The sequence below is a fragment of the Furipterus horrens genome, unplaced genomic scaffold (assembly GCF_987537825.1).
Source record: "Furipterus horrens unplaced genomic scaffold, mFurHor1.1.pri manual_scaffold_5, whole genome shotgun sequence".
Taxonomy (NCBI): Eukaryota; Metazoa; Chordata; class Mammalia; order Chiroptera; family Furipteridae; genus Furipterus; species Furipterus horrens.
Genome location: NW_028327175.1, coordinates 159,836,441 through 159,861,051, shown reverse-complemented (window position 1 = coordinate 159,861,051; position 24,611 = coordinate 159,836,441). Strand labels below are relative to the sequence as shown.

At 45.7% G+C, this 24,611-nt stretch overlaps 1 protein-coding gene across 1 annotated transcript; it reads right to left on the bottom strand.

The window, feature by feature from the left end:
- Window positions 1-9,209: 9,209 nt before the first annotated feature.
- Window positions 9,210-12,137, bottom strand: FAM241B (family with sequence similarity 241 member B). Its single transcript, XM_090279457.1, has 3 exons — window positions 12,022-12,137; window positions 10,651-10,800; window positions 9,210-9,984 (listed from the first exon to the last, which is right to left on the bottom strand). The coding sequence occupies exons 2-3, from the start codon at window positions 10,741-10,743 to the stop codon at window positions 9,715-9,717; spliced, it is 363 nt and encodes a 120-aa protein (XP_090135583.1). The 5' UTR covers window positions 10,744-10,800; window positions 12,022-12,137; the 3' UTR covers window positions 9,210-9,714.
- Window positions 12,138-24,611: the final 12,474 nt, after the last annotated feature.

Below are 24,611 nucleotides of genomic sequence, written 5' to 3'. Positions count from 1 at the left end.
GCCTGTCCAGGTCAATCTGTCACATAGCTGGGGTTGAGAACCATTGTCACAGGGAAAGGAACACTTTGTCCAAGGCACCTGTGGTTGTCTCGTCCCTTCCCTTACTGATAGCATCTGGATTTTAGTCACTTCATCAGGAAAAAGCAGTTTCTCAGGATTAGCTGAGCTCAAAGTTGCAAAAGAAGCACCCTCCCCCAGACTGCTGAGGATGTTAGCACAGGTCGGTATCTCAGAGGTAAGTTTCTTAAGTGCAGTACAGTGCTAGGTAGCCATACTGAAAATTTTTTGTTTTTGTTTTTGTTTTCTCCTGATGTTTCAAAAGCAGATGACATTTTGAATATTCTTGGCTCGAGACAGCCAATTTTCACCAATGAGTATGCAAGAAGTGATCCGGTACAAACCACCATCCATGGCACACTGCTACGCACCAGGCACTGGATACACATCTGCCACGTGGAACTCACAACTGCCCTAAATGGCACCTTATTCCCCTTTCACAGATGAGGAAACTGAGGCATGATAAGCAACTGCCCAAAAGCACACAAGTAGAAGCGGGAGATGTGTCTGACTCTCCTCCTCCTTGCTCCTATGAAAAAGACAACAGGCACCATGTCTGGAATGATACCAGGTCACAACATCACACGTATCCATGGGAAGCTGAGCCGAGTGAAGGTGGGTGAGTGTGAAGGTGCTGGTAGGCACTGCACTGGCCAGGGCTGTGCTACCCCAAACTAGAGAGACTCCAGCCTTAGAAAATGGGTGAGTCCCTCCTGCCGGGGCCGCCTCACATGCTGACAGTAACCTGGACTAGAAAATAACCAAGTGCAAGTCTCCTCATTCTGTCTTCTACCCTGGAAGCTCCAGGACAAGGGCATCTGCTTCAAAACGGGCCCTTACGGCCTTGGTCACAGCCTCTTCTCGGCAGCCCCCTAGCCTTGGGCTCCCAGCCCACATCTGCCACCTACCAACTGTGAATCCACGTGAGTTGCCTTTAAACTCTCCAAGTCTCAGGTTGGCTGTCTGTGAAAAGGGAAAGACATCTATTTTTCTTTGGGGGAAGATGAAATGAGAAGCTCTCAGCATAGAGCTTAGCCCAGGACAAGACCATAGTAAATTAATTCCATTGGAGTCGCATGCATTCTCCACCAGAAACCTGAGTTCCTCTATCACCAAAATATATGGTCATCATAAACTTGGGCTGGTTGAGGCGAGCACTCACCTGAGGCAGGAGGAAGGATGATTTAAGAAACCGGGTTTGTGGAGGACGGGCATGCGCCTGCACAGACATGCCAACAGGTGGCGCCATGGCACAATATTCACACCCTTCAGGGTAACACATTGAGATCGCTGGGATCTCCAACGTCTTCCTACACAAAAGGAAAGGGATTTCCTTAGCCAATTCAGAGCTAAAGAAAGCCTGAGGTTCTGTCTGTCTTCATGGTTTCTCTCAATCTCCTTAATCCACATCTTTATCAAAAACATGGTGGGAGGGGGATGGAGGGACAGTAACTGGCAATGCCAAGCCAAGCCCATTGAGCATTGAGCACCTATTATATATAAGACCCTATGGCAGGTTATCATCCAGTTTTAGAGCTGAAAGGGGCCTTTGAGGAAATCCAGCCTTGCCCCTTTTGTTTCCCAGATGGAAGGACTGCTCGCTTTGGGGTACTGCATGACTCAGGAGGACAGGTTTCAGGTGAGGCCACCACACCTCCTCGCCAAGCCAGACAAAGTCAGGTGAGGACAGGAACTACACTGTGCCCAGCTGTAGAGGGAACCAGGAAAATTGTGGGTGACTTTCAAGGCTATTTCTTTTTTTTTTTTAAGTATATTTTATTGATTATATTGTTACAGTAGTCCCAATATATTTTCCCTTTGCTCCCCTTTTCCCAGTACCCCCCTTCCCTCCAGCAATCACAGCCCCCTTAGTTCATGTCCATGGGTCATGCATATAAGTTCTTTGGCTTCACCCTTTCCTATATAATTCTTAACTTTCCCTGTCTATTTTGTACCAACCAATTATGCTTCTTAATTCCTGCACCATTTCCCCATTTCTCCCCCTTCCTCCCCCAGCTGATAGCCCTATAAATGATCCTCAGTCCTATGATTCTGTTCCTGTTCTGGTTGTTTGCTTAGTTCATTTTTGTTTTTATTTTTTAGATTCAGTTGTTGATAGTTGTGAGTTTGTTGTCATTTTAGTGTTCATACTGTTGATCTTTTTCTTAAATAAGTCCCTTTAACATTTCATATATAATGGCTTGGTGATGATGAACTCCTTTAGCTTTACCTTGTCTCGAAAGTACTTTATCTGCCCTTCCATTCTAAATGATAGCTTTGCTGGATAGAGTAATCTTGGCTGTAAGTCCTTGCTTTTTATCACACTGAATACTTCTTGCCAGTTCCTTCTTGCCTGCAAAGTTTCTTTTAAGAACTCAGCTGGTAGTCCTATAGGCAACCCTTTGTAGTTAACTCTCTGCTTTTCTCTTGCTGCTTTTAAGATTTTCTCTGTATCTTTAACCTTTTGCATTTTAATTCTGATGTGTCTTGGTGTGGTCCTCTTTGGATCTAGCTTGTTTGGGACTCTCTGGGCTTCCTGGACTTGTATGTCTATTTCCTTCATCAAATTAAGAAGTTTTCCTTAAGTATTTTTTCACATAAGCTTTCAATCTCTTCCTCTTCTCCTTCTGGCATCCCTAGGATTCGAATGTTGGCATGTTTAAAGTTGTCCCAGATGTTCCTAAGCCTCTCCTCATTTTTTTTCAATTCTTGTTTCCTCATTTTGTACTGGTTGACCATTTTTTCTTCCTTATATTTCAAATCATTTATTTGAACCCCGGTTTCCTTCTCTTCACCATTGGCTTTATGTAGATTTTCCTTCGTTTCATTTAGCATAGCCTTCACTTCTTCCCTTATGTGTTTGCCATACTTAAGGATATCTGTCAAGTCTATAAGCATCTTTATCAGCAGTGTTTTGAACTCTATATCTGTTAGGTTGGCTATCTCCTCATCGCTTAGTTCTCCCACTGGAACCTTGATCTGTTCCCTCTTTGGGGCCATACTTCTCTGTCTCCTCATCTTGACAGGCTCCTGTGTTTGTTTGCCTCTGTCTTAGGTAGAGCTGTCACACCTGTTACATTGTTAGGGGTGGAGCCTTAGGTATTCGTCAGTACAGGGTGACACATTTCACCATGTTGTGGTACTGTGGGGGGGAGGGGTCCGAGAGGGCACAGTGTCACTTGCTCAGCACTCACCCCTTTTCCAAGCACTTCTCCCACTTCCATACAGGCCTGGTGCCTCTCTAGCTATTGCTCTGGCCATTGTTACCAGAGTGGGTAGGTCTGCAGACGTTCTAGGACCGTGGGGGCCCTTTAAACAAGTGGACTCTGCTGACAGACCATCAGTTTCTGCCTCTGCCTCAACCCCCACTGGTTTTCATAGTCAGAAGCAACGAGGCTTTATTATCCCTGGCATTGGAACCATGAGCTGTGCACGCTGGTCTGGTGCTGGGAGTGCTCCCCAGGTGTCCCTCTCCACTTTGTTAAATGTTTGATTGCACTTTCTGCCGGGCTGCCACTGCCACCACTGTTGCCTCCACCGCACCGTGTCCTTTCTGCCCTGGCTCCGCCCCTTCTACCTGTCTAGATGAGTATTTCTTCTTTATATCTTTGTTTGTTGGACTTCCATGCAGCTTGATTTTCTGGAACTTCTGGTGGTCTCTAGTTTTGAGGTAGTTGTATTCCTGCTTAGTTGTGAAGGGAGACACAGTGTGTATGTCTAGGCCTCCATCTTGGCTGGACGTCTCAAAGCTATTTCTGCCTCAACCTCTGCTGGCACACAGAGACACTCCCTAAATGTTTGTGGGACTGATGTAGGACCCAAGACTATGTGTGAGTCATCCAAGGGCTTCTCCCTCAGACCTGGAGAATGGAGCACATGTCTGTCACCCCCACATTTCAGAGGAACAGAGTATTTCCAGGTCAGAGCTACATGGTCCTTGGGGGTCCACCCACTGTGGTCAGATGACTCCATTGAGACAAAAGACAGTCAACAACTCACCCCAATACCAAAACAGTACAGAATGAAGACATTCTCTGTATTAATACAAAATGTATCCAGGATATTGTATTCAGTAAAATAACAAGGGCATAATATTATCTAATTTTCCATCATTTGTATAAAAAAAGGATAAAATTGGTACATTTGTGTTGGCTCACATTTAAATAAATAAACCCTGGAAAGATTTAAAAGACACGAAGGATGGTAGTTACAGGGTGGAGAGGGGATGGGTGGGTGGGAGGAAGAGAGACTTTTCTCTGTGTACATTTGCACACTGCTTGATTTTTGAACTATGCAAATGTTTTACCTTTCAAGGTCTGAATTTTAAAAACAGCTTGCCCAAGATCATACAATGTTTCCCACAGTTGTGATATGCTTTTACCTGGTGGGATGTGAAAGGCTTGGGATGGTGTGCAAAGCAATTGTAAACAATTCTCAAACCCAGCACTGAGTCATATGGTGAAAAAGTCATTCCCTTTTCAGTTCTCTTTAGTCTTCTGAACCCATCAAGGAGAATGTCTCCATGAGATGTTAGTGGGTCATCAACATCTCTCTAAATCCTGGTAAACAAAAAAGCAGGCATCAGGCTTAGGGCCTTGGCCAACATCGATGGCTAGCTAGAATGAAATCATATTACTTCCTCTACACTGAATTTACTTATACTAATATCTACTATGGATGGCAAGTAACGTTGGCTTTCCATTTACAATAGTGACATGAGGCTTCTTTTCTAAAATAGATTTAAGCAAAACGTGAGTTGCTCTAAAATATATACATATGTAAACCCTAATGCCATTGTTTTGTGAATATGGTATTATCAAGTGCTAACCTTGTGCCAGAAACTGCTAAGTGATTCCCATGTGTTAATATATGGATTCTCCTGTCCTTGTGAGGCGCAAATGAGGACACTGGAAAGTGTGGACTGTGCCCAAGGTCACTGGTTAACTGGAGGTGGATTTGGGATTTGGCGCCCACAACTGCCCCTCCCCCTGCCCCCACACACACATACCAGAAGAACTAAAGCTGGTGGTCCAGTGAATGCAAACCAGCCCTCCTGCCTCCACCAATGCTCAGACTCCCCCAGCACATGAGGGCCTTGACCTCAAGGCTCCGACTTCATTTAGGACAGCTTCCTCTTTTTCCTCCCAAACTCTGGGTCACTAAAGACAAATGGTTTCAACACCCCCTCACCCCAAACCAGAAGGTCAAATACACACACATACACCCCTCCTCAATTCCATGGAAGCACTCAATCTCCTGGAACCCTGTCTAGCTGCTCTTAGGGGCCCTGGGCGGCAGCACAAGAAGGACGGAGCTTTGCTTCACCCGCTGTCACGCCCTGCTGGACAGGCTGCTGGCTTGTCTCTCCATCCAGCTGTGGCAGCAAAGCCCTCTGTCGCACCCCAGCCTGATCACACCACCCCCACACAGCCCTTCAGGGACCCTGTTAGAGGTCACTGGATTTCTTCCCGTGTTGGTTTGCAATGAGAATATCATGCATTCAGGAAGAGGGCTGCCATCCCTTCAGTGACAGTGACCCTGAGCTGGGAAGCTAGAGACCACCTAGCCAGAAAGCTGCTGCCAGCATCCTCACACCCTCCCTGCACCCTGTGCCCGCTGCCCTCCCAGAGAGGATCTGGAGGTCACAGTGGGTCCCAGCAGGTAGTGAGGCCTGTTCCGTCCCCATCTCCCTCTTCTCTGAGTGAACTTGGGGGGCTCCCCTCTTGTCTGTTGGTCACTGGCATTCTCCACACAGTCTCTAAACTGCCCCTCACCCCCACCCCCTCCATCAAAATCACCTGGAGGGCTTTGTAAGAGACAGGCCCCAGGCCACATCCCTCAGCACTCCTGGGAATGTACCTGAGGCCAGGGATCTGCCTCTGTGACAAGTTGGTAGGTGATTCTAACAAACGGCCAAAGGCAAAATAGAGAAGTGGTTAGGAATGTGGGCTTTGGCCTCAGGTTGAATGCTGGCTCCAGCCCCACCACCCTCGGGGTCCTGAAGCAAGTTATAAATGCTCTACAGTGTGCTCAGCAGTGAAATAAATAAAATAAGTCATACAGTTCTGGTGACAATTAAATGACATCAAGTGCTCACTGAGCGCAGTGTGAAGCACACAACACACTCGCAGTAAATTCACCCGGTCCTGCCACCGGAGTCCTACAACTAGCCGCTCAGCTTCCAGGCGCACAGAGAAGCAGCCACACTGCTTCCCTCACACTGAGGTGGGGCAGCACTGGTCTCCGCAGCGCAGCCGGGGTCCTGGGTGCCTGGGACAAGGTGGCCACGCTGGGCTAAAGCCCACTGCGCAGCAGCTTGCTGTTCAAGGCACAGCATCTGTGGAGGAGGAGCAGGAGCTGGCGCGTCTCTCTTTTCCATGCCTCCCTCCATCTCTCACCCACCACATCAGGCGTGACCCCTGAGGCCCCAAGAAGCAGGACGGGTGCAGATCATTATACCCCCTTAGAGATGAGGAACAGGCCTCAGCAGCCAAGGTCATGGACCCACAATGCAGAGGAGGGCCTGCAGACAGGCTGCCTCTGGGGCCCAGCTGGCCAGGGTGCAGTTAACGCCAGGCCAGGCATCTGAGGGGTGAGGCTCTGCCCTCCACACCATGGCTTCTTCCTTGACTCACAGAGTACGAGTCCTCTGTGAGAAAGTGCAAACCCTGCCTCTTCCAGAAGGCGGGGTTCTGGTCCCAGCCCCAGAGAGCCAGGAGCCAAGAGAGGCCTCCTGAGGGAACTGGCAGAACTGGAGATGCTGTTTACCTGACCTCAGGCTTTGTGTCTCTTCTGGGAACATGGAAGTAGTGAGGTCCCCCTGCAGGTTCGCTGGAGGGTGGGGAGAGGCAGAGCTCACCGAGCCGGGGCCTGGAACTTATGGAAGAAAGGACCTGGGACACTGGCCATCCGGGAGCTGCATCTGGGACAGTCAAACCAGCAGCTCTACTCACGGGGTAGCTCCAGCTGGGGAGTCAGGATAACTCCTCAGAGGGCAAGGGCTCCCCCTTCTAGCCCCAGAGGAGTAGCAGGGGCCTGGTGGATCCAGCTGTGGCTCGATGGGGGGAGGGTAGGTAGCAGCTCCTCCCCAGAGGCAGCCAGGCTGCAAATCCAACCTGACACCAAGACACAGGGCATCAAGGATTAGCCCTGGAGATTAGCAGAAACCTCCCCAGAAATCTGCCCTCAAGGTAGCCCGGTCTGGGGGGTCCTGTCACACAGTGGATGGGATGGGCAGAGGGTGGGCAGAGTAGGAAAGCTCACTTTCTTCAGCGAATAAGACACCCATTAGACCAAGGTGGCTCCCAGCCTCACTCAGAGGCCCATCAAGGTCTGCATTCGGCCACTCTACCTGCTCAGAACACAGGTGCACCCGAATTTCTGTGCATGCAGGCGAAAGCCTCCCCAAAGGGCATTAGAACAGAAGGCAGCAATGCTCACAGCTCACACAGGCTGCACAACCTCAGGGGGCGCCTTCCCTCCACCACGCTGCCTCTGCCTACAGGGCAGGCAGACCCAGCACACTCTCAGACCCTGGACTTCGAAGAGTGGGGCAGAGCAGAGGTTAGCCCACTCTGCTAGAGACTTGGGGGTACAGGGAAGGTGGGTCAAGAGGTGGCCCTTGGGCCCCCAGGCCAATCCAACCAGAGCAGCTCTGCTGGGATCCTGTCCTGTGTGCTGGAACTCAATCAACAAGAGGGACAAGACACAGCACTTTTTCCTCGCACAACTCACTTGAAGACCCCAGCCCTTTCCTTCAGGCTGGCTGACAAGTCCCTTGGGCCACCCAGGGCCCCTCCTGTTCCCTAGAAGTGAGGCTCAGGGCCCCTCCTGTTCCCTGAAAGTGAGGCTCAGGCCCCCTCCTCTCCCAGGGCTTGGGCTTTGGGAATGGAAACAGAATTCTAGAAAAAGACACAGTCGTCAGCCCTGAACTTATGGACTGAGATTCATATCCCTCCAAGGTACTTATATCTTGGGGGCCCAATTAAGATTTATTTCATTCAAGAGTCCCATAGCTTTGCAAAGGGGAAAAGAAGAGGAAAACATAACAAGAGACACAAGATGAGGGGGAAGTTTCAGGGGAGGGAGATGTGGGTAGCCGCCGGGTGAGGAGGGCAGATGTGCCAGGGCAGGAGGGGAACAGAGAGCAGCTGAACACTGGCAGGGCCGGGCACCAGCCCCCTTGTCCGGGCCCTGGAGGAGCCACAGGGAGTCAGATCCTATCTGTGGTTCGCCAGCCAAGGGCCCGGCGCCCTCCCCTCTATAAGGCCATCATAAAGGGAACATGTTCCAACAGCCTCCGGGAAATAAAGACACAGAAAATACTGAACAAGGAGTCCGGTCCCAGCACCACAAAGCTCCCCAGGAATGACTGTGATGAAGGCCACCAGCCCCTCAGGGCAGCAGTGGACACAGGGGCCTGGAGAAGAGGGTTCTGCTCTGGGCAGCACAGCAGGTTTTCAAAGGAGAAACGAAATCCATCTCAATCTCTCTCCCACATCCTGCCCCTCACACCCGATGACTGCTCTTCCAGCACTGGCCTTGGAGAATCACCCCCAGATCCTGCCTTTCTCCCCAAACTGACAAACCCCAAAGGAGTCTAAGAAGATGGTGAGAGAGCTAGTCCCTGAGCTAGGGACATCCTCAAGTTCACCCAGCTTCTCTCTGACCCTTAACCTTCAACCACCCAAAGCCATCCCCATGCCCCCAACAAGGCCTCTATTCAGACCCAGGGCTCACCAGCCAAAACTCAGAGCCTCTTCTCATAAAAAGCAGGTGCTCTCACCCCACATGCACTGAGGAGTCAGCACCAAGACCCCCGCTTTTTATGGAGAGTGTGCCACAGTCAGAAGCTATGAGTGCCTCGGGGAGCAAGGAAGCCTCTGGTCAGAGCACCTGGGCAAAGGAGCCCCGCACTCTGGCTGTCCTGACCCCACAGCCCATCAAACGAGAGGCCCAATCAGGCTTTACCTGGACCACCTCCCAGAGCCTGGAGCCTATGGGAAAAAGTTATGAACTACTCACCAACGTCAAACACCCACTTCTACCCTGTCCCTCAATCCCAACCACTCCCAACCACCTTCACTGTGTCTTCCAGATCCACGTACGGCATTACCATTATTTATTAATGTATCTACATGGACTCATTTTTACTTAAATGTATTTATTGAAAACATCACCACAATTAATAGAATGCCAGTACCACCTGTAATAAATAAGCAGTAGCCAATAAAAATATACCGTTAAAACAGGGCTATAAAAGTCTGGAAACTTCCCCCACCTGCCCTAAACCCAAGGCCTCTTCTCTAGTAACACAGGAAGTCAGCGCATGTTCCAGAGGCAGGAGAACCTATTGGCACCAAGCTGAGACTGTCTTCTGGGCAAAAAAGAATTGGAGGAGAATGGGAAGAGGATCCCTTTCTTACTCTGAGTTTGTGCTTAATGCAGGCTCAATACCACCTTAAAGCATCTCAAGGGATCCACCTGATATGTTGGAACGATGGACTAGAAGTTCCCTCTGCACCATGCTTAACACAGTGTGGAAACAACGTTCTCTGAGCACACCTTCAAGGCACCACTAGATCCCCTCCCAATATGCCTGCTCTCACACCAAGGCCTGGCAACTCCCTCTCCCCTACACCTGCGCCTCAGCAGAGGTCACCGCTGACTCAGGTGGGACACCAGGTAGACAAGGCCCACCAGCAGAAGTCCACGCACACCGAGCATCATGAGCAGGAAGAGGAGGAGGATGGAGGTCACTGGCTCCACGGCATGGTTGCCAAGATGCCACTGCGGGAAGCCCATGTTCACCAGCTGCCGGTTGAGATCATTGAAGGGGGACTGAGCAGCACCTAGCCTGGCCCCACCCTGCTGCTGCTGGAGGCCAGGGCCCCCCAGGGGGGTACCATGGCCCCTACTGAGAAGGCTCTGGAAAGTGAAGACAGAGAAAAATGAATGAATCCAGAGAATGCTTCCCTGGAGATTAGGTACCTGGCAGAAGGAAACCCTGGGAGCTTGGCACTGCCCTGCCCTACAGTCACCTGGGGACACACCCCCTTTCTCAGCAATCCCCACATGCCACCCACAGGAATCCCAGCTACTGAGTCACAAGCTCTCAGAGCACAGAAATTGTCAGTCTGCATTCCCCATGTGGTGCCAGGAAGAAGGTGACCAGGGGTCAAGGCAGGTTAGACTACTGGGCATGGCATTCAGGCAGGCATTTTTAACACCCCTCATGCCTTCCTTTGAAGTCAACATTGTGTGGCCATCAGCTCCTCTCCAATCACTCTACAGCTTCTCTCTCATCCAGCAGAGTCTTAGAATAACACTGGCTTCAGTGGAGTTTGCTAACCAGGTTAAAGGAGAGAGAGCTCTTGGATTTGAAGTCTTGGAAGGCTGCCTGAAGGAGGAAGACCTGGGGAGGCAGGAGGCTGGGCGAATCTACCATAAGTTTTCCCCAAATTTTGACACCCCACCCCTTCCCTGCCCAGCTCTCTGCAAAGAAAACTTCAGGCTAGAGGTTAATGACCAGCAAGAGAACTTCTGGGAGCTAAGGAGTAACTGGGTCCCCTTCCACGGGGGCAGGGTACTTACCTGTCGAGGGGTGCTGCTGCGTGGCGGGGTATTGGTCCTCACGCGGGGGTCGTCGTCCTGCACGATTTCCCCATTGGCCAAGATCCGCACCATCCTCCCAGGAGCTCTGGGTCCCTGAAAGGCCCCACCTCTCCTCTGACCTCAAAAAGTCTGGGGAAAAAAAACCAATTTGCCAGAGATAAAGAGATGCTTGCTTTCAATGGGAGAACTGCAATTCTGGGTGCTTACATTGGTGATCCAGACTAAGCAGGCACTGTGTCTGGTTAATAAAAAGGAGAGAGAAAAAATGCAAGTTGTTTGCTAAACAAAAACCTTTCAGACACCAAGTCTACTGGGAAAACTCTCAAAAGAATCCTTGGAGAAGGAGGTTTTACTCTAAGCCAGCACCAGCAACAATGGGGATGAGACCCTTGCTGTGGCCCAGGCGCAGCAGAAAGTCCATGCAGGCGTGTCTTGTACCTCCCAACATTCCCCTGAGGCAGGTCAGCTAGTGGTGTAACTAGCTTCCCAGGACCACCCATCTATGGGCAGCAGAGAAGGAATGTAAAGACCTTCTCTGGGTGCGAAATAATGAGTCCAGGGCCCCAGGAACCTCAGGTTCTCAATTTTCTTCTGTTAAAATACAGGCCCCTGTGTTGTTCCCTAGGGAGTCAATGCCAAGGACCTGTGCTTTCCTCCCCGCTAGGAGACCCAGGCTCATTTCAGAGGCACTTTGGATCTACTGCCTGGCAGCAGAGGGCACTGATGGTCTCACAGACCTGGGGCTGGGCAGAGGAACAGACGTGCAGAGGGCACGCCCCTCAGCTGTCCCACACCTCAGGTGACACCAGTGCCTCCTTTTGTAACAGGAGGGCAGGGCCAGCCTTCCTAAATTATGTGATGGGGGATGCTTCTGCGGCTCTGGGAGAGCCCCACTCCTCAAGGCGTCCATGACCTGGGGCGGAAGCACGGCCCTTCCATGACTCTCCCCAAATCCATGTAAAGGCCATTTTTTTCTCAGGAGATGAGCCACAGTTTTCATTTAAATTCTCAAAAGCCCCTGTGACACACACGACAGAAAAGGGTTCAGAGTCCCCATCTTTTGCCCGTGGCCTGGAGCCTGAGACAGGCAGATCCCCTTTCTGAAGCCTGCTGGCCCCTGCAGAAGGCCAAGCGAGCCCTCCGCAGTCCCTCTGTGCGTTGTCATCCCGACCCCCTGCGTGGGCTGTGGGCGCCGCCGGCCCTCGGTGCACCTGACCCTACGGATGGGAGAGGCGGGGTGCTCCCGCGGAAGGAGGATCACTGCCCGGGCCGCCGAGCCCAGCTCTGAAACCAGGCCCGCAGTAGAGAAAAGATGAGCCCCCAGTCCTCGCCCCGGGCCCCGACACCCACCTGCAGGCGCAGCTCCGGGGCCTCGGCCGCGTCCAGTCTCGGCGGCTTCCAGGCCGATTCCTCCCACCTGACCTCATAGGAAGAACGCGAGCAGCGATGAGGCGTAGCAGCGCTCTCTGCAGGCCTCCTGGGGAACTGCGGGGGAAGAGGAAGTGCGGGGAGGGGGAGGAGGGAGAAATTGGGGGTGGGTGTGGGGAGGAGAGGTTCCAGAGGGAGAGAAGAAGGAGGAAGAAAAGAGTAGCGAGAGAAGAGAGACAAGTCCGGAGGAAGGAGAGGAAAGAGGAGGGAGAAGAAGAGGAGGAAAGGGAAGTGGAACCCACAGAGGAAAAATCCAGGGGATGGGATGCCCCTGGCCTGGGAGGAAATGTGGGCACAGGTTCAGCCCCCCGGTTGAAGTTTACTGAGCCAGCTCCTTGGATGCCCCTTGAGTAGGACCTGGCCCTGTCCTCAAGGAGCTCCAGCTCCAGTGAGAAAGATAAGGTTTGAACCGTAGAGCAGGTGCAACTAACTGCAGTTTGAGGGAAGGTTGGCTTCTTGAATGAGGCAGCTTTTGAGCTGTCACCGGAAGGGTAGGTAGGAATTTGCTTGCGAGGCAACTAGGGAAAGGCACTCCTGACAAAGGGAACCACCTGGCAAAGGAGCGAACAATCAACTTCTGCCTCCTTCCTGATCTTTTCAACCCCACCCCCACCCCAGGCTTTCATAAGTGTTTCCCTATGGGCCTGGTCACTGGTGGGAGAGAACAAGGTCTGCAGTCCCACAGTTTGGGTTGAGGTCCTGGACTCTGGCAAACTACTGAGCTGCTCAGTGTCCTCATCTTCAAAATGGAAATATTCACAGCATTTACCTCTCAGGATTGTGCGAAGATTAATATGGGAGTCTCTGGCACATAGCAAGTGTTGATAAACATTAGTGTTTTTAACTTTTTATTTTTCAGTTACAGTTGATATTCAATATTATACTAGCTTCAGGTGTACAACTTGGTGGTTAGACGTTTATATAACTTACCAAGTGATACCCCCATTATGTCTAGTACCCCCTGGCACCATACATAGTTATTACAATATTGTCGACTATATTCTCTATGCTGTCATTTACATCCCCATGACTATCTTGTAACTACCAATTTGTAGCTCTTAATCCCTTCACCTTTTTCACCCAGTCCCCCAACCCCCTCCCACTTGGCAGTCATCAGTTTGTCCTCTGTATCTATGAGTTTGTTTCTCTTTCGTTTGTTTATTTTGTTTTTAGATTCCACATATAAGTGAAGTCATATGGTATTTGGCTTTCTCTGTCTGACTTATTTCACTTAGCATACTGCCCTCTAGATTCATCCATGTTGCCACAAATGGTAAAATTTCATTTTTTATGACCAAGTAATAATTCATTGTATATATGGACCACCTCTTCTATGACCATCAATCAGTGACTGTTTCCAGGAGCAGGCAGGTATTTATTGAGCATAAATTAGGGCCCAGATGCCTGCTAGCTTCTGGGTAGGAGTAACAGAAAAAAAGAGCGAAACTTAGACCTTACCTCAATGATTCATCGTCTTCCACCATGGTTTAATTATTTGATTATAAAACCTTTTCAGTAAAATATATATATATATATATATATATATATATATATATATATATATATATGTTGAGCAGATCTTCCTGATATGTGTCTTATTTGTGCATTATGTATTTGTTTATAAATTAGATACGTGTACTGTGAGAACAGATTGACATTGTGACTAAAAGGTGGATGCTAGGACCAGAGGAGAAAAGAGTGAGGGGAGGTAGAAGAGGGGATGTGGGGATAAGTGGTGATGGAAGACTTGACTTGGGGTGGTGAACATACAATACCATATACAGATGATGTATTATAGAATTGTACACTTGAAACCTACATAATTTTATTAACCAATGCCACCTCAATAAATTCAATAATAAATAAATAAATAAATAAATAAATAAGGTGGCTGCTAGAGCTAGCCTGGGTTTGAATCTTGGGAAGGCTGCTCTCTAGTAGTGTGATGTTGGGCCAGTTATTTAACCTCTCTGCCTTCAGTTTTTTCATCTGTAAAATGAGGATAATAACAGTACCCGTCTCATCATGTTTTTGTGAAACACTAAGCACTACTTTGTAGAAAGTGTTTAGAAAAGAGCCTGGCCACAGTAAGCACTCAAGGGCTGCTGGCCATTGTTGTCATTACTACTGCTCCACCACATTAAGTCGATTTTAAAGTATGCACATTAAAAAAGAATGTGACTTCAAATAATGCTTTCTTCCTGCACTCTGATACCCTCCAGGTGTGCACATGCCTACATGTAAGCGGTAACTCCAAGGCAGGATGCATGCCTGTCAGACGTGGTCTGTGGAACTCCACCCTCACTACACACTGAAATTCCCTGGGACATTTAAAAACCATACTGATGGCTGAGTTCCATTGATCTGGGACATAGTCTGGGCATGAAGACAATTCAAAAAACAATCTTCAGGTGATTCTAATGAGCAGCCAGGGTTGAGAACCACTGCCTTCCATGAACAGAGCCCCACAAATAGGACTCGCAACCTCTGTCTGGCGGGGGAACCAAGGAGGAATAAGGGAAGCTTCCAGGGAGGCTTGAGCTGGCACAGCGGTTGCCAAAGAGACAACCCAGCTGGAGATAACCATGAGAGCCCAGAGGCTGAAGTAAACCTTTCCAAAGAAGGTCAAGAACAGCTTCAGGAGGTAGTACTGTTTAGTACTGTTTGACTGGACTTGGAAAAGTCTTATCATTAACAATAAAAACAGCTTCAGGAGGCCATAAATCACTTTTCAAACCTCACCACTTCCTTTAGGTTCTCCCCTACTCAAGAGCCTGCAGTGGTTCCCTAGTGTCTGCCCCAAAAAGACCCAATGCCTTGGCAGGCTTTGACAACTTTCTGGTTCTGGTCCCAGCACTCTTACCAACTCTCTCCCTTAGCTCTGCCCACCTGGTCTCTTCACTCTCCCTGAAAGCACAAAAGTGTGCCACCTGAAGTCGTGTTTTGCTTGGGCCTATCTGCCCAAAGGCCCTTCTCACCCAGTCTAAATCAGTACCCCACACACATACCCAAACTTTTATGCCAACAGCACAAACTTCAGTTCTTATTATTTCATATAATAATAATAACTCCTATGTGGGCAGAGTCCTCACGACTTCCGAAGTGCTTTTCCAGAAATCATATCTTTTTTTTTTTTTTTTGGATTATTATGAAATAAGGATAGATGTTATTGTCCTCCTTTTGTAGATGAAGAAACTGAGACTCAGAGGGACTCCCAATGACCAGCCTGAGGTCAGTGGCAGAGCCAGGATTCAAAGGCCCACCCCCTCCATTCTAGGCTACCCCAGTTCTCACATCTCTGCTGCCTCTTCACTTTGTGTTTCTCCCATGCAATGCTCTTAGCATAAGATTGACCTCCAACAGGTGCTTTTGGTTTTGGTTTTTCTGGTCATTGCAAAGTTACTTACTTGTTAACTAGCTGACAGGTGTCCTGGCTCCTGTTCCACATGAGCAGATGAAAACAACTGTTTTGCTTTAAAAGGAGAATATTGCTCTATAACAATGGTAATGTGATAACGATCATGGCAATGTAATTTTAAATATATGTTTTTCTCTTGGTATTTCCTCCTCTCTGTTTCTCCCACATAAACATATAATTCCTGTGTTCACCACTCAGAGAATGATGTGGGAGAAAAGCAGAACTTTGGTGCCTCTATAGGTCTGTGCCCATTGAGGAAACTGTATGGTGCCTCTTCAGTGGAACATTGGAAGAGAAGGAGATATTGGAAGACTAGGTGCCATGTTCCAGAACTCAAAGGTGGGCATGAAGCCTGGGAGAAGCAATGGCCAGTTAGTGAGTCCAAACAGGAGAGACCCCCTATGGCCTTGCAGAGATCCCTGGACCCATCGTGACTTGGGTGTGGTGGAAAGATTCCTATCACCCCCAGAAAAAGTTGCTGGATGTGGAGAAGCCAGGCAGACAAGGGTAGTGACCTTCATCCATGGATAGGTGATGGAGGACAGTATGATTGATAAAAGCCCCCAATGTGATGACATGAGGAGGTGGGGCCTTTGGGAGGTAATTAGGTTTAGATGAGGTCATGAGGGTGGAGCCCCCACAATGGGATTAATGCCCTTACAAGAAGAGAAAGAAACATGAGACCTCCTCTCTCAACTGTGTGAGCACACAGCCAGAGGACAGCTGTGTGCAAGCCAGGAAGAAAGCTCTCACCAGGAACGGAACTGGCTAGCACCTGGATCTTGGACTTCCTTCCTACCCTCCAGAATGGTGAGAAATAATTGTCCGCTGTTTGAGCCATCCAGTCTGTGGTATTTTGTTAGTGCAGCCCAAGCTGACTAACACAATTACAGTAGCACAAGGAGAAAACCCCTTTCAGACAGAACACACCCTTTCCCCACTGAAGCCTGACCTGGACAGTTTCTCTACAATCAGAGCAAAATGCCAGAATGTAAACAGAGGGCTTGGGAGCCTTTAGTCCCTCCCCATCACCCTAAGCTACTCCAAATAAATATACAAACTAAGTAAAAAGTAGTGCTTGCTGCGCATAGAACAAGCACCCTAGAGCAGCGCCGCTCTGAGAATGCAGTGGGAGGAGAGCAGCTTATCTCGGTTCCATGCTCGAGTCAAAATCTTTGTCCGAGCTTCTGTACCGCTGACGGCGCTGGCACCAGCCGGGAGCTGGACAGAACTGCAGAATCTCAGGCCGTGTCTCAGACCTGCCGAATCACAATCCCTGAGTCTGTGGAACTTGTGTTTTAACAAACTCTAGGCAACTCCTATACACGCTGAAGTTTGAGAAGCACTGCTTTAGACCAAAGGGTTTTTTCAAACTCTTGTTGGAAATACATTTCACATCACACCCTAAGAGCCACATACACACACACAATACTTACAGATATTTTGAAAATATATCTGTAATGTATTTTTGTAAGAAAAAAAATGCCAGTCAAGACCTTATTTGTTTCCACTATCAACTGATATTGTCTTTCTCAAACCTAGTTGCACGTTAAAATCACTAAAGGAGACTTTCAGAAACTACTGGTGCCCAAGCCAATTGAATTAGAACCTCCCAGAGGTGAAGCCTAGGCATGTCTGTTCCATGTGACTTAATATGCCCTCAGGTTGTGGACACTGATGGGAAATTTTTTGAAAGCTGCAGGATATGATCCTCCACCAGACAGCCACCCCTAAACTTAAAGCTTCTAAAGATACAAAGCAATGAGTTCTACTTTGGTGACCAAGATACACTTGCTTAAGGAGCCCCAAGCTCCAAACAGGGAACACTGCCCAGGGTACATCATCGTATCTACAGTCACTTGTCTCCTTTGACTATCCAAATGCCAGCAGTAAGGGCCATCACTGGAGACCCTTTGGCTACTCGGTGGCAAGTTGACTTCATTGGGCCCCTTCCATCCTGGAGGAGCAGAGATTCATCTTGGCAAGGATGGACACATATCCCACGTGTGTGTTTGCCTATCCTGCCTGAAGGGCCTCAGCTCGCCCCACACAGCTTACAGAGCATTTAACTTCCAGGCTCGGATCCCACATAACATTGCATTATGCCAAGGGTCCCATTTCATAGGAAAGCAGGTGCAGGAGTGTACACATGAACTGGGATCCACTGGTTATGTCACATACTACACCAGCAAGAACCTACGGGACTGAGAGAACATTAGACCAGCCCACTGGAGGTACAGCCAAGTGCCAACTTAGGAAGAGAGACCCACCAGAATCCTGAGTAAGTGGGTCTGAGTTGCACAGATGTGTTGGCCAGATCCCCCTCCAAGGAAGGACTTGTTGCTCTAACTCCTGTGAGAGTGACGTGGCAGCTTTCAGCTGTCAGTCCCTGCATAGGTTGCTTTGCTACAGGGAGACACCTTACCCAAATTCAAGCCCTTCCAGAGATGGCCCACATTCAATGAGTGGTGGAGATAGGAGATATCAATGGGCCATTTCAGCTCCAGGGTTCCTCTTGAGGTCAGCTGAGGTTGTCAGGTTTGCATCGTGACTTAAGTTTCCCTGCTGTTCAACCCTGTTTCCTCTGCCTCCCTGATACATATACCAAACTCTAAATTCTGCCTCACTTTGCTTCCTAGAAAACCCAAAATGGGGAAAGTCCACATTCTGCTGGAATGAGAAAAAATTAACCTCCTTTAATGTGAGATAGCCCCTTTCCTTGATACGGCTAGTAGGAACAGTCAAATGTCCTTCAGATTTGTCATCCCCTTTTGCCTTTTAATAACTGAGCCCTCCCATCCACTGAAGTCTGGCAGGTCCCTAACCATCCATGATGTTATTGGGTAGCTAGAACATCCAAAAGAAGTTATAAGGATTAATAAGATATTTTATAAAGGTTATTGTCTACAAATCAACTGTATTCCTAAATACAAGCAGCAAAGAGTTATAAAATTAAATTACCAAAGTAATACTATTTGAAATAAAACCTTAAAAATATATAAAGCACCTAGGATTAACCTAACAAGAGATGTACATTTGGTCCTCTATTCTGTTCCATTGATCTATGTGTTCATCCCTCCACCAATGCCACACAGTCTTTTTTTTTTTTTTTTAAGATTTTATTTATTTACTTTCAGAGAGAGAAAAAGGGAGGGAGAAAGAGAAGGAGACAAACATCGATGTGTGGGGAAGAAAATCAATCAGTTGCCTCTCACATGTCCCCAGCTGGGCACCTGGCCTGCAACCCAGGTAAGTGCACTGACTGGGAATTGAACCAGTGACCTTTTGGTTTGCAGGCAGGCACACAACCCACTGAGCCACACCAGCCAGGGCTAATGCCACACAGTCTTGAGTACTGTAGCTACATAATAATTCTTCAAATTGGGTAGAAGGATTCCTCCCTCTTCATTCTGATTTTTCAAAAACGTTTTAGTTTTTATATGTTCCTTTGCTTTGGCATATAAAATTCAGAATAATTTTGTTTATATCTACAAAAAAATCTTGCTAGAACTTTGATAGGAATTGGGTTCAATTTGTATATCAATTTGGGAAGAATTGACATCTTCACTATATTGAGTCAATCCATAAATACAATCTGTCTCTTTAATTTTTTAATGATTATAAATGGTATTGTATTTTTAATTTCAATGTTGATTGCTAGTACATAAAAATGAAATTAATTGTTGCATGTTTGTTTTGTATACTATGACCTTGCTGAACTCACTTATTAGTACTAGGTTTTTTATTTATAGATTTCTTGAAATTTTCTACATAAAAATTATGGCATCTGCTAAAACATAGTTTATTTCATCCTTTCCAATATTTATGCCTTTTATTTCCTTTTCTTGCCTTATTGTACTGCATAGACCTTCCATTCAGAATTTCTACAATAAGAGTGGTGAAAAGAGACATCCTTTGCCTTATTCACAACCTTAAGAAAAAAATCATGGTCTTTTATCATTAAATATGTTAGCTATAGTTTTGTTTTAAATATGTTCTTTATCAAATTGAGGAATATCCTCTTTATTTCTCTTCTTCTGAAAATATTTATCATGAATGAATACTGAGTTCAGTCAAATGCTTTGTTTTTGCATTGATTGATATAATCGTGTGATTTTTCTTCTTTACCAAGTTGATGTGATAGATTATATTGAGTTATATTTGAATATTGAGCCAGACTTGCATGTATGAAATAAACCCAGTTGTTCATAATGTGTAAGTTTTCTATATATTGATAAATTGTACTTATTTGCTAATATTTAAAGATTTTTTTGCATCTATGAGGTCTTTCCAGAAGGTATACAGTCATGTAATGTGAAAAAATAGAGACATTTATTGCAGAAGATACAAGCTTCCCTAATTTGGTGAAGGAAATAGACATATAAGTCCAGGAAGTACAGACCTAAACAAGTTAGTCCCAAAGAGGATCACACCAAGACACATCATAATTAAAATGCCAAAGGTTCAAGATAAAGAGAGAACCTTAAAAGAAGCAAGAAAAAACCATAGCGTTACCTGCAAAGGAGTTCCCATAAGTCTATCAGCTGATTTATCAAAAGAAACTTTTCAGGCAAGAAAGGACTGGCAAGACGTATTCAAAGTGGTGAAATGCAAGGATCTACAATCAAGATTACTCAATCCAGCAAAGCTATCATTTAGAATGGAAGGGCAGATAAAGTGCTTCCCAGATGAGGTAAAGCTGAAGGAGTTCATCATCACCAAGTCATTATTATAGTAGTCCCTCTCTATATCGCGGTTCACTTATCGTGGCCTCACTGTGTCGCAGGACTTTTTAAAATATTATATTTAATTATTTATCACAGATTTTTTGCTATATCACAGGATTTTGCAGTACTGTATATGTATGTTGTTAAAGTTACGTAGGTTTAAGCAGTGTTTATAAAAGTGTGGAAAAGGTTAATAAGGGAGTGGGAAAGGTTAATAGGGGACTGGGAATGGTTTATAAGTGTGTGGGAAGGTTTTATAAAGCCTTAAAACATATATAAATACTAAAATAAATGTAAGGTTCCTACTTTGCGGATTTTCACCTATCGCGGGAGGGTCTAGAATGTAGTACCCGCAATAAGTGAGGGAATACTGTACATGAAATGTTAAAGAGATTTATTTAAGAAAAAGAAAATGAAAACTATGAACATTAAAATGATAACAAATTCACAACTATCAACAACTGAATCTAAAAAACAAACTAAGAAAACAGCCAGAACAGGAACAGAATCATAGAAATGGAGATCATATGGAGAGTTATCAGCTGTGAGGGGGAAGGGGAGAATGGAGGAAAAGGTACAGGGGTTAAGAAGCACACCCCCAAGAGGGAATCTGCCTGCAACCCAGGCATGTGCCCTGACTGGGAATCAAACTGGTGACCTTTTGTTTGCAGGCCGGTGCTGAGTCTACTGAACCACACCAGCTGGGGCTGAAGTGACTTTCTTATAGACACCATATTTTTAATCCACTCTGCCAATCTGTCTTTTATTTGGTGTATTTATACTATTTACATTTAATGTAATTATTGATATGCAAGGACAAGTCTGACGATTTATTTTTTGTTTTGTTTGTTGTCTGTTTTTGTTTTTCTGTTTTTCTGTCTTTTTGTGTGTTAATTGAAGAGTTCTTAGAATTCAATTTTATTTAACTTTAGTTCATATTTTTAAGTTTGTCTCTTTATATAGCTTATTTATGTAATCTAATTAATCTAATGTAATCCAAGTGTTACATTACATATGTATAACTTATCACAGCCTACTGGTGACATAGTTTTACTACTTTGAGTGAAGCATAAGAACCTATTTCTCTTTATGTTTGTTTACTTTCCCAACTATAATGTAACTGTCTTAAATATGTCCTCTACATATATTTAGAACTACAGTGTTATAATTCTTGTTTCAACTGTCAAACATAATTTAGAAAACTCAAGGAGAGAAGGAAAGTATTGTATTTAGCACTATTTTTGCTTACTGTGCTATCTCTTCCTTCTGGGTATTCTGATGTTCTTTGTTTTAGTTTTTCCTTTCTGTGTGGAGATCTTCACTTCACCATTATTTTAGAGTAGGTCTCCTGATAACAAATTATTTTCACTTTCCTTCACCTCAGAATGTCTTTTTATCCTTCTCATTGCTGAAGGATATTTCAGTGGATATTGAATTCTAGGTTGACAAGTCTTTCTTTTCACACTTAAAAAATATTGTGTCATTGCTTTCTGGCCTCAATGGTTTGTAGTGAGATGTTAAAACATTACAATCTAGGTACAAGGACTGAAATGACTAAAGGGTATATTGAATCTAGGAACAAATCCATCAATTGGGATATATAGTAAAGTGGGACTCCAGAGCAATAGGGAAAGGATAATCTTTTTAATAAATAGTGCTGTGATAACTGGATGTCCATATCAGAAAAAAAATGAAATCAGATCCCAACCTCACAGAATTATAAATACAACAAAAATAAATCGTAGGTGTATTATAGACCTCAATATGAAAGGCAGAACAATAAAGAGTTTAAAACATAATTCATATATATATATATATATATATATATATATATATATATATATATATATACACATAGGCCTCCTCAGAGTAGGGAAAATTTTCTTAACACATTATAAAAAGTGACAACCATGAAGGAAATTATTGATAAATTTTGCTACATTAAATTTGCATTAAAATTAAAAACTCCTATTGATCAGGAACTGTCTTTTTAAAAGTAAAAATCCAAGCACACTGTGCGAGAAAAGTTTTTTCCAATACATACAGCCAACAAAGTATTCGCATCCAGAATGTGTAAAGAGCCTCTACAAATGAATAAGATAGACTATCAATAAAAAAGTGGGCAAAGAATTTGAGCAAATTACAAAAGAAAAAAACCAAATGGCCAATAAATTTTTTAAGTATATTTTATTGAATATATTGTTACAATAGTTCCAATTTTTTCCCCTTTGCTTCCCTCAGCCCAGCAGCCCCCATCCCCCAGCAATCCGCCCCCCCCAAGTCTATGCTCATGGGTCATACATACAAGCTCTTCAGCTTCACCCTTTCATATATTCTTCTTCTTCTTTTTTAAATAATTAAACAATAAAAAATAACAATCCCTCCCTCTCAGACTTAAGACCCTTTACAATCTTATAAAGAACAATGGACGAAGGTCTCGAGCTCCTCTAGCTGCTTCAAGCTGGACATGGTCGTCGTCCTACCTACCCTTGGGTCCAGAAATTCCTAATAAGAATGGGGGTGTGGAGGAGAGAGTGGCCTTCCCACATGGGGAAGGATCGTGCAGACTCCAGGTCGATTGGCTGTCCCTGGAAAATGGCGCGTTTGGTTTAGCAGGCTGGCATCCTTGTTGTATTCTGGGGGCAACAGATTTGGCAACAGGGTTAGAAGACATCATTCAATTCATAACCACTAGATGACAAAAGGCAGGTATTAATTTTTCAATGTCCCACATTAGGGAAAAAAAAGGGCTTCTTTGGAGGAAGGTGTGCCAGGCACATCTCACCTGTCCAAAACCCTTTTGCCCACTATGCTTAGCTTGGACTGAGGGAAATATTTTAGGTTTCCTGGCCAATAAATTTTTGAAATAGTGTTCAGCATAATTAGCAATCTGGGAAATACAAATTAAACTCATTGCAAGACTACCATACATCCATCAAGCGGACTACAATTAAGAAGTCTAACAACACCAAGTATTGGTGATGATGTGCAGCAATGGAAATTCCCATACACAGTCAGTGGGTGTGCAAACTGATACAACCACCTTGGGAAACCACTGGGAATTGCCGGAAAAGGTAAATATTTGTATTCTTTAAGACTCAGGACACAAAAGTGAATGCTTATATGCACCAGGCCATGTGTATAAGCATTTTTCATATTAGAAACTGGAAAATAATTCAAATGTCCATCCAACTAAAATGGATAAATTGTAGTAGGGCCATACGATGGAATGCTACACAGTATAAAAAAGGACTATGAACTCTAACTGCAAGCAATACCATAGTTAAATCTTAAAAGCACTATATTGAACTAAAGAAGCTAGAAGCAAAAATCTTATTGCATAGTTTCACTTATATAAAGAATAAGATAAGGTAAAATTGAATTATATGGCTTAGGGATGCACACTTAGGGGGTAAAAGTATAATAAGAAGCAAAGAAATTATTACAAAGTATTTAGTGATTAGTTCTAGAGGAGAGGGAGAAATTGTGCCCGGCAAGGAGTATGTACACAGTGAGCAGGGGCCACTATGAGGTGCTGGCAATATTTGAGTTCTTGACCTGGTTGGTGATTTCATGGGTGTTTACTTTATAATAATTTCTTAAACTGCAAGGGGAAGAGGGAGGAGCAAAACTGAGGAAGGAGTCAGTATATGCCAATGGTGCTCAAATAGGCCTATGCTTTCATTAGAGGCAGCCGAGGGATTAAGTGTATGGTGTCTGGGCCAGTTGACTTGGATTTGGATTCTCTGGCTCTGCCACCTACTACTTGCTGTGTGAACCGGTACAATCTGCTTAACCTCTCTGTGCCTTGACTTCCTTATCATGTATGGTAATGCAATCACAACCTCGGTACTCGTCTACTTCAGAACTCATCAAACCCTTTACTCGTCTTGTTTTGACGAGAAAAAAAATGTTTTAGCACTCAGCACTTGCTAGAACTTGTATGAGTCATGATTCCCCACCCCATCCCAAGAGAAAATGCTTCATACTTTTGGTTTGCTTGGTACTTGTTGGTTTCAGCACTCGTCAGGAGCTCTGGAATGAATTAGCAAGTACCAAGGTACCTAAAGTGGAGAGTAATACCACTTAAACATGCAGTAAACAGTACAGAAACTTTGTTAGATAAATAAACATTCATGCATTCATTCAACGTAAAATTTCTTGACTGCTTGTGCTGGCTTGGGTCCTTCAATAAGCCTTCACAGGCAAGGGGACTTGGGCCTTAGGGCGCACACAGAGCCCTCAGAACAGGGCTCCACCTTAGAGTCAATAAGGCTATTTTCCACTAAAATCCAGATCAGATTGCAGGCCTGGGCCAGGCTTGAGCCCGCAGGCTGGCAGGGGGTGCCAGCTTGAGGGTCCCAGGT